The following is a 17,206-nucleotide window of genomic DNA, read 5'->3' as shown; positions in this document are numbered from 1 at the left end:
AACAGTCAAAGCTTTTCTAAGTGAGCCAGCATACTAAGGACTTTTCCAGTGAAACTGCAACATCTGGACCACTTACACTGTAACGTGTTTTAAGAGGGCTGTTCTTTCCTAAATTACTCATCTTCAAATTCCTTATCATATCTTGCTCTGTGGACAAATTCATGAGAATCTTTCTTAATTTAATTACAGGTTTCCACCCAAAATGCCAGAATACTGGTTGAGCGGCCACAACCTCACTGTGGGCAGAGCAAGTAAAATGACAGCATGGTAAGGGTTAACACTGATATGCTGGGGAAATGGCCGATCTCACATTAAGCTCTTCTGTCATACATCTTATTGCCAGATCAGATCAGACCTGTCTCACATCATTCTTCCCTCCGAGATAAAACACAATTAATTAGAAAATAAAGGCATCTTCTCCCTCATGTTTTATGCTGTCCCGTGTAGACCTTCAGTAGAAGCCTAGCGCACGTCGACTTTCTTTCACGCCGGTTTTTATGTTGGTTTTTCATGCGGCTTTTAGTTTTTTGTTGTGGCGAACAAAAAAAATAAACCTGAAATTATAAGAAATTCCAGACAACAAAAAAAGGAAACAAAATGTCCTCTGGCTTTGCATATAAAAATAAAAATGTAACAAAAAATAGAGGAGAAAAAAAATTGAACACAGGAGGAGAGGAGACTCCAGGGGGCGTGTCCTGGAGCAGTCCATGGTGTGCGCTTGCTGCAAGGGGGAGGGGTTTGCATGAGAGAAGCTGGATTCATGTCGGGATGGGGCAGCCCTCCATCGCTCGCTCACGCTATCGTCTTCTCGAGTCCCCGGCGGGGGGGGGGGAGGTTGGGGAAGGAGGGGGAGGGGGGGAGGAGGACGGGGCCCAGGGCACAGCCCCAGTGTGGGGCCCCTCTCCCTCAGTTTCACTGGTTAACGGTTGTCCCGCCCAGCCAGCTGAACTTGCAGGCAAACCATCGCCTGAGGGGACAAAAGTATTCGTAATGGAACTGCTCGAACTCGGGCGTCTGGCGGATATCGCGTAGAAACGCCACGTCAATGTCGGACTCGGTCAGAACGATCAGGAGGAGGAGCAACACAAAGAGGAGTCCCACGGTCACAAGGAGCAGACGGAGCACGCTTAAAACAAACTTATTCACCTGTTCCGCTTCGGAGCGGGCGCCGGCCCCCCCCCTGCCGTCAGCCCCCGGCTCGCCGCCGCCCCCGGCGGGGGTCCCCGCCTCCAACTCCTCCTCGATGCTGCAGGGGGCGCCGTTGTTCTGGCGCGCCAGGGCCAGCTCCAGGCCGCCGTGCTCGGCCACGGGGGTGGGCAGCACGCTGTCCGACGGGCTGTAGGCCTCGTCCGAGATCACGGAGGGCCCCTCGGCGCCGTCCGGCATCGCGCTGCGCGAGCGCGGCAGGAAGGAGTCGCCGTGGGAGACGGAGCGCACCGGCGTGGAGTGGGCGCTGTCCCGCAAGGACTCCAGACCTGCCCCGGGGAAAGGGGGGGGGGGGGGGGGGGGGCGGAGAGAGGAATTCAGCCATTATACATTCATACAGCCTTACATTACAATAAACATGTACATAATCACAGTGGGTTTCCTCGGGGTACTCTGGTTTCCTTCCACAGTGCAAAGTCATGCAGGTTAGCCTAACCAGAGAGCCTAAATTTCCCATAGTCCCACATGGTGTATGGGCCCTGTGATGGATTGGCCACCAGTCCACAGTGTATTATTGCTTCTCACCCAATGCATGCTGGGACAGACTCCAGCCACCCCATGACCCTGACCAGGTATACACAGTTTGGAAAGTGGATGATGGGTGGATGAATAATAACAGTCCCTTACTGGCTCTCCCTGCATCTGAAGCTGTAACTGCAAGGGGACGCAATGTCTGAGGGTGCTGTCTGTGGTCTACGGCTTGTTCAGTTGGTCAGTTGCGCTCTGGATAGATTTTATAATTAGTGGGAACAACCAATCTCCAGCATGAAACACCTTCCTTTAGAACAATAACAGAAGCTGTTTGCCTCCCTCCTTCAAAGCACCCCCACTGATTATAGCCAAACTAAAATGGAGGCAGCGGGTATTGGAATGTCTCATTTTTCAATAACACATACTACTGAGACGTAGTGAGGGGAGAGCCTTAAGGCACAAAAAGGCCTAGAAAAACATTTTTAAAAATCGCAATTTTCTGCAGTAACTTCACAATTACTCTGAGGAATAAATCCTCCAAGAAAATATACTGAGCGCAGTTTGTGCAGCATATTGCTGCGTACGCTATCTGATCATACTCATAACAGAGTCACCTATTCAGTACTGGAGCAAATCAAGTCACTGCATAACCATGCCAAAATACTTAACAAGCATGGTTAATGACAGGTCAAAAGCCAATGACATCAGATCTTTTGGGAGTATCATCCCTGCTGCAGGAGAGACAGAGGGGTGTGAATTATATTGAGTAGTGTGACTGTATGGACACGGCAGGCTGAATTATATTAAGTAGTGTGATTGTAGGGACACAGCAGGCTGAATTATATTGAGTAGTGTGATTATAGGGACACAGCAGGCTGAATTATATTGAGTAGTGTGATTGTAGGGACACAGCAGGCTGAATTATATTGAGTAGTGTGATTGTAGGGACACGGCAGGCTGAATTATATTAAGTAGTGTGATTATAGGGACACAGTAGGCTGAATTATATTGAGTAGTGTGATTGTAGGGACACAGCAGGCTGAATTATATTGAGTAGTGTGATTATAGGGACACAGTAGGCTGAATTATATTGAGTAGTGTGATTATAGGGACACAGCAGGCTGAATTATATTGAGTAGTGTGATTGTAGGGACACAGCAGGCTGAATTATATTGAGTAGTGTGATTGTAGGGACACAGCAGGCTGAATTATATTGAGTAGTGTGATTATAGGGACACAGCAGGCTGAATTATATTGAGTAGTGTGATTGTAGGGACACAGCAGGCTGAATTATATTGAGTAGTGTGATTGTAGGGACACAGCAGGCTGAATTATATTGAGTCGTGTGATTGTAGGGACACAGCAGGCTGAATTATATTGAGTAGTGTGATTGTAGGGACACAGCAGGCTGAATTATATTGAGTAGTGTGATTATAGGGACACAGCAGGCTGAATTATATTGAGTAGTGTGATTGTAGGGACACAGCAGGCTGAATTATATTGAGTCGTGTGATTGTAGGGACACAGCAGGCTGAATTATATTGAGTAGTGTGATTGTAGGGACACAGCAGGCTGAATTATATTGAGTAGTGTGATTGTAGGGACACAGCAGGCAGAATTATATTGAGTAGTGTGATTGTAGGGACACAGCAGGCAGAATTATATTGAGTAGTGTGATTATAGGGAAAGGGGGGGGGGGGTGCCCTGGTTGCCACATTTGAGCCAGGTCAGCCAGGTCAGCCAGAGAAGCGAAGCGGAAGGACGCAGAGGAGGCCGTCCTGAGGGACACGACTCTCCATTAAGTGCTGACACAGTTCCATTACACCTCGCGTTCTGAAGGGAGAGGATTCATTTTACACCTCTTGATGATGTGACAGTTTTTAATACCCGTGCTTACACTGTGTTTTTTGTACACAACCGAAATAAATCCCCATCAAAGAAAGAGCCTGGGAGAACAAGATTAAATCCTGCTTGGCACGGTCACATCTCGCCTTCTGACTGCAAGTTTGGATTTGAGCGGGCGACAGGGGGGAGGGGGGGAGGGGATATGAATAAAGAAGCGGTAGTCAGCAGTACTCCTCAGGCACACTTTCAAAGGCAATTTTTATGCCTCATACAGAGTGCAATTCAACAGGAGGCATACTTATCAGAAAAATACTCATTTCACAACAGATACAAATCACCGTAAGATCTGAGAAACCAGAAGTCATCCCCCCCCCCTCCCCCCCACCATTTTCGGTGCGGTGGTCTCACCCTCCATGATGGATATGTGCACGGCTCTCCGGCGGGTGCGGGGGACGCTGGTCAGGCGGGGGCCGTGGGTGATGGAGGGGCAGCTCCTGCTGGGCACCAGGCCGGCCCTGCGGAGGGGACACACACACACACACACACGCGCAGCAAGCGGCTGCTCAGCAGAAAAGAGCACGGGTGTAAGCATCACGCCGCGGCCACGCGCTGTCCTTACGGGCCAGCGCCGGGCTCCAAGCGAACGTTACGGCTCCCGCTCTCACCTGTGTATTTCGGGGGGGTCCCTCTTGATTTTCGCGCTCTGCTCCATCACTTCTTTCGCGACTCGGCCACTGTAAGAGAATCGAGACACAAATTTCATCAGCAAAACAGTTGAGATTCTCCTCAAACTCATGGTACACATGAAACTCTACACTCACAGCTCAGACGCGCAGTCATCGAGAGAGGAGAGAAAAACCTCACAGAACTAACAGCTGCCTAGCAGAGTTGTGGCACTTTCAGCTCAATGTGAGAGAAGACAGCAAAACTTCAGTAAACAAGCAGTTATCAAACTCATTAAGATAACACACAGACAGGGAAACACCATCTGTGAGGTAACACACAGACAGGGAAACACCATCTGTGAGGTAACACACAGACAGGGAAACATCATCTGTGAGGTAACACACAGACAAGGGAACACGACCTGTGTGATAACAGGCCTTTGCACTTTAGTTCAAGTACCGTACAAAAACAGACCATAGTCTCCAAACCCACTGATTCAGATAACTCTGCCTAACACAGAGACAATGCACCTCCTTTTAGATAATTCACAGACAAATCAGAATCTCTACACTGAGCTCTGGTCAGACACACCAGCAGCTGGCCAGCTCAGAGAAACAGCTTTAATGCCACAGAGTGCACCTGAGGAGAGATCACCACAGTCCATAGAAACTCAGATCAGATTAACCTTCTGAACCCCAACTCTCAAATTCAATCACCGTCCTCCGGGAAAGACTGCAGCTCACCACAAACCAAGTGGCCGTAGAGTAATTTCAGTAAAAAACAGCCCTCCACAATACTCAAAATCCTAGCCGCTGCATTCATGAGAATGCAGTATAATTTCACGTGCAGATATATTGTACAAAATATTTGACGAAACATAAAATTTAACACAATTTACACCTCCCAAACAGTCACCAACTGTGTCTCACAAATTATTGCATGTTGCCATCCCAAGCAACACTGCAGCACAAGTTCAAGCACCAGCAATGGACATGCCCAGGAGCACATGACCGTTTTCCAAACTACACGCCACACGGAACAACAAGAGAGCTCAGTTGCAGGTGACCTGTATCTTCATGACCAGCAGTCTGTGGGCACCTGATGCATTTCTGAGAAGAGCCAAAACAGCTAAAGACTCTTTAATACAAGTAGCAAGGCAATGTGAACACAGCAGATCTGTTCTTCAAACTGGATATTTAAAATTTTAACAGTGCTTCTTTTGGAAGGGCATAAAAATTTGCTGTTTTTCCTTGTTTGGTTTCTCGTTCTTCCATTGTAAAATATGTGCTGCAATCTCTACTTACTGTCATTACTTACCTGTATCGGAACCGACTCCCCTTAAAGAAGAGGTTACTGCTGGACACCGTCCGCACCTGACTGGACTTCTCCAGCCTGTGAACACGGTGAGACAGAGAGGGACAGAGATGGAGAAAAAAAGAGAAAAAGAGGAATAAATCACAACCCAGCACTCCCAAAGCTGTTCCACAGTTACCACACCAGAGAGTGTGCATAACTGGGGAGGGATGAAGGGATTGCCCTGCGGCAAACAGACACCCCCCCCCCCACACACACACACACACACACCCCCTGCCCTGAGTCTGCACTCCCACCCCCATGACATACCGGGAGCATTCAAACCCTCAGCCAGTCACTTTACTCCAGCGTATTAGCCAATCACGGCCTCCCTTTCCCAAGTCTGCAGGGCTGTCTGCCACAGTTCTATGAATAACCCAGCTCCTCGCATTCATCTAGCCCATCTAGCTCAAGTGATTTAATAAACAGTGATATTTTCATATTGATTAGAATCGAGTTCTGTGAAGAGACCAGCGAAAGGCCACATCGCTCCCGGTTTTATGGCAGAACCCCCCAGAAAGGAAAGATAGAAGTAATAAATCTAGCTGGAGGAGATAAAATCTGTAATTACCCACAAGTCCCTGTCTTCTTTTATTTCTCAGTGCTACTCTGCCTTGAGTGAAACATTTTCAATGCAGAAATATTAACAGAAATAATACAAGATTAGAAATATAAACACACCATACATCATATGGGGGGGACTGGTGTGGGGACTTGCCAAAAATGAACCTTACCTACAACAATGTGCTATGGTGTGTGTGTGTGTATGAGTGTGTTTGAGAAGGGATATGTGATATATAACATGTATCACAAGACACTAACATCTAAATTGCCTGAGGGGCTGGTCTGGCCCAGCATACAGTAAGTAAGGGTAAGTAAGAGTGTAATGAGGCATGTATCACAGCTAAAGTGCCAGACTCACTTGTAGAAAGCCTGGTTCTCTACGCCACACTTCCACAGGTGCTTGCAGGCCTCTGGCGTCGGAGCGAAGTACGTCAGGATGATCTTTCTGTCCTGCGTGCGGAGGAAATCCAGAGCAGGGCTTACAGCACAGCAACCAACCCTGTGCCTGGAGATCTACCTTCCTGTACCGTCACTACAACCCTAACAAAGCACACCTCATTCAACAGCTGGAGATTTCATTGAGTAGAATCAGGTGTGTAAAATTAGGGTTGAAATGAAAACCTATGGGATGATCTCCAGGAACTGGGCTGGTTGGTCGGATTTGTCTCAGTCAGAGAGCGCAACCAATGGCTGTCCCGAGCAGGCAAACCCACTATCAAAGTGGAGGTGTGGTGCAGGCGGTAGGGAACTGGACATGTCAACATGGTCCTACTGAAGTTCTGATGACAGATGAGTTGCTGTTTCAAAAAATATCTGGTACGAATTTTTTGGCGGGGTTGGAATGTGCAGAATCATACGAGTGTATGAGTGCATATGAATACAAAATACAAATTTTCCCCACTACATACAATATGTAAAAATGTAAATAATAAGATGCACACTTCTATACATATGTAGTTAAGCAGCCCAAAAAAATTCAACGTGTGGCTATAGTACATTCAAATAATAAATAATGAAAAAAAGATGGTTTTCACAGCTCCATGTGTGATTCCACAATTTAAAATATATATATTTTTTTATTTAAGCTCTCACCTCTTTCTGATTTGCATATATATGAAATGTCTTTCCTTCAAACTTGAGTTTGGTCACCTCAGTCCTGCCCGCAAAGAAGAGAGAATTACAGCTCCCACAAGGCATCACCCTCTGGGATTAAGTCTTTAAATATTAATCAGAAATAAGACGGACAGCGATGCAGCTCTGGAGGTGGGGAGATGTTGTACATGATCCACCATGTTTAGTGGTAAATCAACATTGGCAAGTGTGTGAGAAACAATATCAGCACCATGTGCGGTTAACCATTTTCATTGACCTAGGACAGCTTTCCATAAATTTATTTAATATTTACATTCATTTTGGTGAAAAAAATGTTATTGGCTGCATATATACTGCAGATGATGCAAATTGAGACATGAGTATAAAAGAAGGTCTGAGAAGAATTGTCTGCATGCCTGTTTGCGTGTGCGTGTGTGTTTGTGTGCAAGATTTTAGCTGGAGTAAGCAGTGAGTCAATTGTACATGGGCAGCATTGCCATTACCAGTTACAGAAGTGCAGGATTGGTTACACTGTAGCCCTGTGCAGTCTGGCTACGTGCGGCGCAAATGGGGCCGTGGCTAACAGAAAGCGTTCCGGTGCACCCCTCACCATTTAAGGAAGTGGACCCTCTTGTTCCCCTGCAGCACGACGAAGCCGAACGGTGTGAAGGCCAGGAAAGCCGGGTTCCCAGACACGTCCTGAGGGAGAGACAGCGAGAGACAGGCGGGCGGAAAGCCATCGGACAGTCAGAGCGTGCCACAGGACCCAGGAGCCTCACAATGACGCAACGCACAGACCTCCTTCACCAGTCAAGCGTCTGGCCTCATCGCCCAGGGAGAACCGTGCTCTAAACTGAGATAATGTATGCAACCAAGGCTGAGCGTTCAAACGTAGCAGGTCATTCACCCACTCAATCAGTTCATCATACAGTCCATGAGGGTGTTACATAAGGGCAAACTAGTAACAATCAACAAACAAATGTACAACCTACATTTACAGGCCATTCTCTCATTTCAATACAGGTGTATTATCTGACAAATTTAGGACTGGCTGGACAAGGCAGGCCCAACACACAGGTCATTCTATTAGGTGGGACCTGAATAGCATTTGTGAAGATTCACTGATCTTGACATCACCTTGCCAATTAAGCTGGTCTGCATCAGTCAACATCTGGGCCACCTGTTCAAGCCGAACCTGAATATGTTTAACATTTTACCGACAAACCTTGCATGGGTGAGGATCCACTCCATACGTCTCCAGCATCTGTGCTTTTTGCAGGAAATTCAACTCGGACGTTTCGGGAGTCTGTCCTCTGGGAAAAAACAAGCATTTATTACACTGGTGTATTTGAAAACATATATGTAAAAATACCCATTTCGCCATGTGTGGCATTATTATTAATTTCTTACAATTTTTGGGGGACAGAAAGGCAATTTTGGGTTTTTGGTTTTCATAGCATAAATTGCAAAATGCATCTTTTCAGTTAAAACATTTGAGCAAAAATGTGTGTTTCCTTGGGGATTGTAGATAATTACCAGCCAGTTGGCTTGAGCGCCTTTTGAAATGAATGCTGCAGAGAAATTTAGGATCTTATTTAATCAGCTGTAGCATCACGGTCTCTGCTGTTCGGCTGCAGGGGACGTCAGGTTCCCTTGCATTTGCGATAGATGGGAGAAGCCAAAGGCTCCACACGTGTAATTTACTCAAAGCATTTGCAGATACCGATGATGCAAAACTGGAGATATCCTGCAGGCTAAGTCTTAGCCATCCAAATGTATATTTTCCCATTCAGACGCATTTTCACCGTTGCGTTCGTGACTGGATTTTAAAAGAGCCTTCAGAAAGGAGTAAAGGATAGTGTTATCACCACAAGAGGGCAGCAGAGGATCAGGGCTGTGATGTGAACGCTTGGCAAAGTCCTGGCGCTATTTTGTTCAAACGGCCAGCCAACCTGGCAGCTGTGACCCTGTGTCTGGGTTTAGCACAGGTTTTTCAGCAGCAGGCGTTGTCCCCGCCCAGTTTAAGAACAGGCACTGTGCATAGCTCAGTCCACTGAGCTCAATATCACCTGGATGGCCCAACCCTGGACACTGATGATTAGACACTCAGCTCCATATAATATAATGAATGTATCTGCACAGCACAAGGAAACCTTTAGGACCTCCTGTCGTGTTTTGATGAACTACAAACTGATGGCAATACCACATGTACGGTGCTGTACCAGTCTGTTCTATCAAGTGTTTGTGCTGAGGCCAGTGGTCATGCAGCCGAATTAAGACATTTTCTGAATCTCTCATGTAGGCAGTGTCACGTAAAAATAAAACACGACCAATATTTTCTTCTTTTTTCATATTTTTACAGGACAGAATGACACCGTGTTTGGAGTCTCCAGATCAGCATTTTATTCAAAGCAGAGGTCAAAATCTCCATCAGCCTGCTATGAATTGTTTTTTGCCACAGGAAAGCCCGGCAGATGGGGACCATAGATGGGGAATAATCAGGAGTCTCATTCAAGCCTTCAGAAGCAACGGCAAAGCCAACAGAGCAGCCAGGCCTCCATTAAGCACAACTGCCACAACGGACTCGACGCAGCTGGTCATTAGGGAACAAATGTTTTGAAGGCGGCATAATTATCATTGTGATCAGTCAAGAGAAAAGGGGTGTGAGAGAGAAACAGAGGAGGGAGGGGGGGAGAGAGAGAGGAGGGAGGGAGGCAGGGAGGGAGAAAGAACATGTTAATAATATCGTAGTCAAGATTTGACTAAGCAATTTCTTGTTTTGCATTTGTTTTTCATCATTTGTTGTTATGCTTTAGGGCAGTTGGGCAGTTACTGTATGTCTCGCAAATAAAGTACCTGAACTGACTTTAAATGAGTCAGTTATTGTCCATTAGGTTACTGTAACCATTCATTCACTACTGCATTCAATGTGTGACAGTGTAGAGCCCTGCCTAAACAACATGTCTGAATCAGAATCTGAGAGAAAAGGGGAGAGGGAGGGAAATAGAGGAAAAAAAGGGAGAGGGGGGGCAGAGAGAGGGGGAGAGAGGGAGGAGGGAAAGACCGAGAGACTCACGCACTCCCTGTTCGGCTGGCGCGTGATGAGGGGGACGCGGGGTCAGCTCTTGGAGCGAGGCCGGGAAAGCTACGCTAATGAGGGCGCTGATAAACGAGGTACGCGAGAGGGAGAACGCGCTAGGGCAACGCGCTAGCGCCGAAGTGGGAGGGGCTCCGCTGCTCCCCAGAGCACCTGTTAGACCACGCCATTGGCTAGCGCCACCTGTGCCCGTGTGCCAGAGTCTAGACTGCTGCTGTGCGTCACACGCTGGCTTCAGACAGGAGCGATATTCTGCGTCTGCAGCGTACAGAGGTACACATTCTGCAGCAGCGACTTGACTTCAATTTCAGGGGGTTTTCTACTGCGTGTCTGGTTCTATCTTCATGAAACAAAGAAGAAGCAGTGTTGTATAAAAGGGCTGATAAAATTATGTGCTATTACGAGCTAATTTGGGTCAGGGGAGGATTTCTGGTGGTGGAAGAGGGGTTTCCAAAATGCACGTGCGTGTGTGAAATTAGCGAGGTGCAGAAGGAGCGCATCACCACCGCAGGAAGGGGCGTGGCCTCACATCAGCTCGGTCTTGTGTATTTCAGCGATCCTCCGCTCCAGCTTTTCCGAGTGCTTGGGGAAGAACTGGAACTTGGAGCTGTAACCCTCGGGGTGCTTCCCGGGGTCGTAGTCGCCGATCTCCGCTGGGGAGGGGACCAGGAGAGCCGGGGGGGAACACAGAGACAATCCTCAATTAACCCCAATTTATTTAAAAATGAATAAAAATACAAATAAGAGGCTGTTTTTGAGTCCAAACAAAATGGTGCTACTAACATTAAAGTCAAACAAATAAAAATGTCCTTGTTTGTAGGTGTCCGCTCCCAAACTCACCCTACAGAACAGGGCATGAACTACCGCCCACAATCTCGATCTGGTGTCACAATCACTCTGATGGGGAATGTGAGCATCGCTCTGATGGGGAATGTGAGCATCGCTGTGATGGGGAATGTGAGCATCGCTGTGATGGGGAATGTGAGCATCGCTGTGATGGGGAATGTGAGCATCACTGTGATGGGGAATGTGAGCAGCGCTCTGATGGGGAATGTGAGCATCGCTCTGATGGGGAATGTGAGCATCGCTCTGATGGGGAATGTGAGCATCGCTCTGATGGGGAATGTGAGCATCGCTCTGATGGGGAATGTGAGCATCGCTCTGATGGGGAATGTGAGCAGCACTCTGATGGGGAATGTGAGCATCGCTCTGATGGGGAATGTGAGCATCGCTCTGATGGGGAATGTGAGCAGCGCTCTGATGGGGAATGTGAGCATCGCTCTGATGGGGAATGTGAGCAGCGCTCTGATGGGGAATGTGAGCATCGCTCTGATGGGGAATGTGAGCATCGCTCTGATGGGGAATGTGAGCATCACTGTGATGGGGAATGTGAGCATCACTGTGATGGGGAATGTGAGCATCGCTCTGATGGGGAATGTGAGCATCACTGTGATGGGGAATGTGAGCATCACTGTGATGGGGAATGTGAGCATCGCTCTGATGGGGAATGTGAGCATCACTGTGATGGGGAATGTGAGCATCGCTCTGATGGGGAATGTGAGCAGTGACGTGAGGCCATGCACACATGCGTGAGCTGCACAGGCCCGTTCACAGAGCTGAATGGCGTTAGCGCCCGCTTGAGTGGAGCCCTCGTGGTGAACTGGCCCGGGGCTGTTTGCCAGCGCTTTCATGCTGCATTGGGGCTCACGAGGCATCCCTGACGGTTACTGCCTCCAGCGAGGCGACAAAGGGGCGCGTCTTTAATTCGGCTGAGTCGGCAGAACGCTAATGAACTGCGGCTACCGACAGCAGAGTGGGGCTCTGTGAAGGTGTGGGGCTCCCGTTAAATGTCAGCGACTACGCTCCTGTGAACCAATCAAAAGGCTTTGCTTTCCTTCGCAAAATGCTGTGATTGCTTTGATTAAGTCTGTCATTGGTCACGCAAGCTCCGCCTATTTCTCGGTATCCGGGCTAGTGCACACCACACATAGATCGTTAGTCTGGCCTAACAGAGCGTAATATCACATAACACCATATATGCGCGTACACACACACACACACGCACACACACACACACACACACAGACAGGCACACACACACTCGAACACTACCATTTCTCTCGCTTCATCAAGTTTGATCATTGTGACAGTCACAGCGGATGGGAATTCTTTTAAGAGGGTGCATGGAGGAGAGGAGCAGTCAGTGGTATGCTGCAGTCCCCTTTCACTGCTGCAGTAGGCACGCAGTAAGTACTGGGTAATGAGACTGTCCGTTAAACTCAGCCCATCAGTCCCCGTTACCTTGCAGGATGAAGGCGGCCAACATGGCGGCGTCCGACGTCTTGCACAGGAGCCGGCCGTGGTACAGGTCTCTCTTGATCTGCAGGAAGACTAGATATCTGCAGCAGAGAGACCAGATTACAGCGCTCCACACACACTACACTGCTGGAGGATGACTTTCAGGAGTGTGAAGGCCGAACCTATATTCAGCACACATTATGTATTAAAATATGCACCCAAGGATAAGGGCTTCTTTCCAGCACACGATTATTGTGCTAATCTAACATCCTTCTTCAATCATGCAATGACTCAGAAAAAGGTCGCACTTTAAACAGAATATATTCCTAAAGTCTTTGTGAAGCATCTGTAATCCTTCATTATTACAGAATAACATCCAAGAAATCATTTTATGTAATATAATATTTCTGTGCAGAATCATCTGGGTTCACCCAATGGGGAGGTGAAATCATGTGTTGCATCACACGAAAACAGCATTTTGCTTAACGTGTTACGCAAATTATTCATAAAGACTTTTGTGGCATGTGAAGACGAAGTGAAGATGTTAAACATAGTTTGTGAAGAGTTACAGAGAGTAAGTACACCAAGTAAAATGTAACTTAAAAACAGAACAGATTGGGGCTTAAATGTTTAATTTTGATGAGGTAATATTTGTGATGAAACGAAGGTGTTTTTGGTCAAGAAGAAAAAGATCCTAAAAGGACGACCAGTTGAAAATGGTACCCTGAGGCCTGCAGCCACTGTTCCTCCCTGGAGCCTGTCAGATAGCTGCATCTTAATTATTCTGTCTGTAGTACTGCGTGTTTTGCATTATTTAAAGATGCAAGACTCGCAATAAAGCTATTTGAATTTGTTATCAGAAAGAGACCTACCGAAGGAAACAGGAACAGAGAGCATCATAGGGAAAGAGTACAAGGAGAAAAACTAACACAGGGTCACCCGGGGTGCCAAGGGAGCCTCAAGCTCCTGTCTGTCACTGCCACCTCATTTATCACCAACTCAGTACACAAATGAACAATGCAATTAATGAGTAACACTTCCAGTCTAAGTTCCCGCATAACAGCACACTGATACAGAACACCATCAAATGTGCTCTGTCACCATTCACGTCATGAATGAAAGTACGGACTGACAAATATGATTTGTGGGCCCTGTTGTAAGGATGCAAACGCAGTCAGAAATGGCACATAAAAACAGCGACCGTTTTTCGTATCTTAAGCAATGTTAATGCAAGTGCTGCAAAGTGCAAACTAGGCAGGGTTCACTGTGTAATGATTTTCTATAAATGCTTTTTAAAATGGCAGGTTTGTGATGATACTCTGTTTTCTTTCTGTGATAAATTGATTTGTCATCTTTCCTTATTGTTCCCCTTACCTCCAAGCCAAACATCATCTTTGCACTGTCAATCCATCAAGCTTTCCCAATTTTTGTAAAGTGCAAAGAAGTCACGGTAGAGTGGCACGGGTTGCGTCTGTAGTTTAATTACCTTTCAGAAATTTCCTCATCAAAATGTTTAGTCGCAGCACAGATGAAAGCAGCACTGAGATACAAAATTAGGTTTTTTATTACCGGTGCCAATAATTTTCCCCGATGGAGGAGTTTTATAAAAGCATTATTCCCTCGGTCCCAGTGTGCAGAGGAAATTAAAGCACAAACACCATCAATGTTAGTCAATGACCACAGTCTCAGAGAACCCAGAATGAATGTTTCCTATCTGTAAATGTGTATTCCAGTTTACAGAAACGGGCATGAAAGTAACCAACATTAGTCCTTAATGTTTCCTTCTTCATTGACAAAAGCTTGACAACTGCTGACATCACATCAGGTGTTCAAGATTACACTTCCCTACAGTGTAAACAGGAGAAATATTTCACATTTTGGGAAGACTGTTAAGCTGCTTGGGCAAATGAAGCCAGTTGACCGGGACAGAAATTGCACAGCCCTTTCATGAGCAGAATGAGTTCAACATAAATGTTGTGGACCCAAGTGTTCAAGCTCTCCCAGACACCCTCCCGCCAACACCCAACACTCTCATACCCCCCAACACACAGAATATTCCCTCAGCAGGAGTAGAGAAATGGGTCTCTGCTCCGTCTGTTCCCGCCTCGCCTGCAGAGAGAGCCGCTGGACCCCACGGCGGGGGGGAGAGGTGATATTCCCCGACTTAAAAACTAGGCCATGGCTACAGGAGTTAATGGTGTGTCACTTAAGGAGCCATATGTGGCAAAAAAGCAATTACGGGCTTTCTTGTCTCCCTGGGCGACGGCGGGTAAATGGCTATTGCTGTATTCGCCAGAGTCCATTTCTGTCCCATATTTTTGCATCCTGTTATAAACGGACGCCAAAGTTTCCTGTGGATAGCGCTGGCTGGATGTCCGCTGAAAGTCAGCCAGCAGATTAAGCGCTGGAATGGTCCATTCAAAGGCAGGTTTCCCCTTCAGTGAGGGGTGAGCGGGTGTGTGTAAGCTGAGTAGCAGGAATGGTGTGTATGCTGTGAAGTAACTGTAGCCCAAAAGAGACAGTGTGTTAGCTTATGGCCACAAGCAGAGTATCACTGGATCAGACCCCGTTTCATGGCATATAAAGTAACCTCTCCAGACTGCAGTGCTACAGGCCACAGGTGTTTCTGAGTAACAAAGCAAGAAGGGGGGGGATCAGGTAACTTTAAGAGAAGACTGGTCTGGCCAGATGGTGACAGGTAATGGTTGGATGGGATTTGGTGTGGCCAGGTGAGGTAAGGCGAGGCTAGATGGGGTCGTGTACGGTCAAGGTTGTGACAAGTGCGATCAGGTGAGGTCAGACTGCTGCTGCTCAGACCTTCTCAGCACGTCAATCATACTCTCAGCTCCACCTCCGCTTTTAAAAAATGACAGGCTGTCGGGATGAATGGATGGCTTCCTAATGATGCAATAATGAACAGCTTTATTTTGGGTAATTCACTGCGACAGAGTGCATACTGACTTAAAAGTGCCAAAAGATCTAAAGGAAAATGGCCTTTTGAGTTCACTTGTGTTTCTGCATTACTGGGTTTTATAGGGGTAAGCAGTTGCAGTGAAAACACTTTAAAAACAAAAGACTGTGATACTTGTTTGAATTTAGTTTAGTGAAAAAACTGTGGGGAGTGGGGTAGAGAGGTAACATTGGCGCAGTTTGGTTTTACCACACCAAGTAAGTGGAGGTCAAGTGTTCTGCTGCTCTGGTTATAGCCAAGGCACTCCACCTAGCCCTGTCAATCAAATTCAATGAACCTATAGGGCCATGCTGATGACTGCAGTCTTCGCTGAAGGAGAGGCACATTATGAAAGAGATCTGCGTGTTCCCTGTGAGGAATGTGGCCGTGGAGCTACTGTAAGTAAAGCAATGCTGTGACTTTGAAAGTTCCTCTTTATGCTTTGCTCTGTATAAAGTATTTTGGGAGATATGGCTGCAGGCAATACAGGAAGACCCATTAATTTTACTATCAATATACATGACTGCTGCCTCTTACCCTACTGTGAGACAGTCAGGTGGCCCTGAATTCAGAATTGAAGATAAATAAGTACTGTGTCTATAGCTTTGGGCGTGTGCGCGCGCGTGTGTGTGTGTGTGTGTGTGACAGACATGTAGGGTGAAAGAGGGGAGCTGTCTGAGCAGGACACTGTCTTAGTGCTTCATTTTTGGGCTGCCTTGGCCCCAGTAATGGTCATTGGGAGCAGGCCTGTTTGGGACAGTACGGGGTAGTTTGTAGGGTGCGGGTGGTTTGGGTTTATGGGATGTTTGAGTGGGGATTACAGGGATGGGGGTTACACAAGGCGTGGAGTCCCTTCCAATACAGGCCCACTCCATCAGGGCCACCGACATCACTGTGCTGGTCACTCCATCTCACACGCCTCAGGGCACATGACAAACGCTGATAACCTGCTGTACTGCCGGAGAGGCTGGCCAATCAGAGCTCGGCCAGCCAACAGCTAGACATTTGAATAATGGGAAATGGCTCCCGCTCCAGTTCCTGGCACGCAGGCCCATTCTAAGCCTCTTCATATTCTTTTTCTCTCAGGTGCAGAAGTCCCCTATAGCGCAAACCTCATTTTCCTCAACAGTGGGGAAGAATTTCAAATGCAACAGAAAAGTGTTGTCTCATTGCTGCCATGTCCGCCATCAATTCGGGAGAGCATGGACAAGCACACGCTCTCCTCCAGAGCACCTTCTCACAACCGTCGCACCATCGCTCCAAAATCCATTAGCTGAGCTGCTCAATGATTGGCCGCAGGCTAGTGCACATCACGTGCATGGCAAACTGACCAGGGCAGACGCTGCTCTCTGGTGAAGCCCAACTGTAATTCTTCCTCCCGGGGAGACACAACTGCCAAAAACACAGGGGGTCTGACCGCCGAATATGACATCAGACCGGGGGGCACAGTCACACAGCAGCAGTGTCTTAACGTGATGGAACACCCGGCAGTCCGGGAAGGGGGGGGGCCCTACCTGGTGATTTCCTCTTTAAGCGCTGCAGGGTCCGGTGGGTAGAACTTGACCCTCAGACACATGGTGAAAGGTGGCTGAGCTGTGGGAAGAGTACAGGGGAGAAAGCTACAGTCAGAGCAACATGTCGCAATCAAAGCTTCTTTGATTTAA

The 17,206-nt window shown here is 47.4% G+C and overlaps 1 protein-coding gene across 3 annotated transcripts in view; it reads right to left on the bottom strand.

Moving 5' to 3' along the window:
- Positions 1–835: 835 nt before the first annotated feature.
- LOC118215418 (FERM domain-containing protein 5) overlaps positions 836–17,206 on the bottom strand; it is a 90,042-nt gene continuing 73,671 nt past the window's right edge. For 2 of the 3 annotated variants that reach the window (XM_035396197.1, XM_035396198.1), the window contains exons 4-14: positions 17,057–17,135; positions 12,596–12,693; positions 10,824–10,947; positions 8,423–8,510; positions 7,808–7,896; positions 7,198–7,261; positions 6,464–6,555; positions 5,506–5,580; positions 4,188–4,256; positions 3,931–4,037; positions 836–1,475 (exon numbers count right to left, since the gene is read on the bottom strand). In XM_035396197.1, coding sequence (XP_035252088.1) covers positions 913–1,475; positions 3,931–4,037; positions 4,188–4,256; positions 5,506–5,580; positions 6,464–6,555; positions 7,198–7,261; positions 7,808–7,896; positions 8,423–8,510; positions 10,824–10,947; positions 12,596–12,693; positions 17,057–17,135 — 1,448 coding nt within the window. In that variant the 3' untranslated portion in view covers positions 836–912. The remainder of the gene's footprint in view (positions 1,476–3,930; positions 4,038–4,187; positions 4,257–5,505; positions 5,581–6,463; positions 6,556–7,197; positions 7,262–7,807; positions 7,897–8,422; positions 8,511–10,823; positions 10,948–12,595; positions 12,694–17,056; positions 17,136–17,206) is intronic. The other variant, XM_035396199.1, reaches the window with a different exon arrangement.

The sequence above is a fragment of the Anguilla anguilla genome, chromosome 16, assembly GCF_013347855.1.
Source record: "Anguilla anguilla isolate fAngAng1 chromosome 16, fAngAng1.pri, whole genome shotgun sequence".
NCBI lineage: Eukaryota > Metazoa > Chordata > Actinopteri > Anguilliformes > Anguillidae > Anguilla > Anguilla anguilla.
This window is presented reverse-complemented; position numbering and strand designations above follow the sequence as displayed.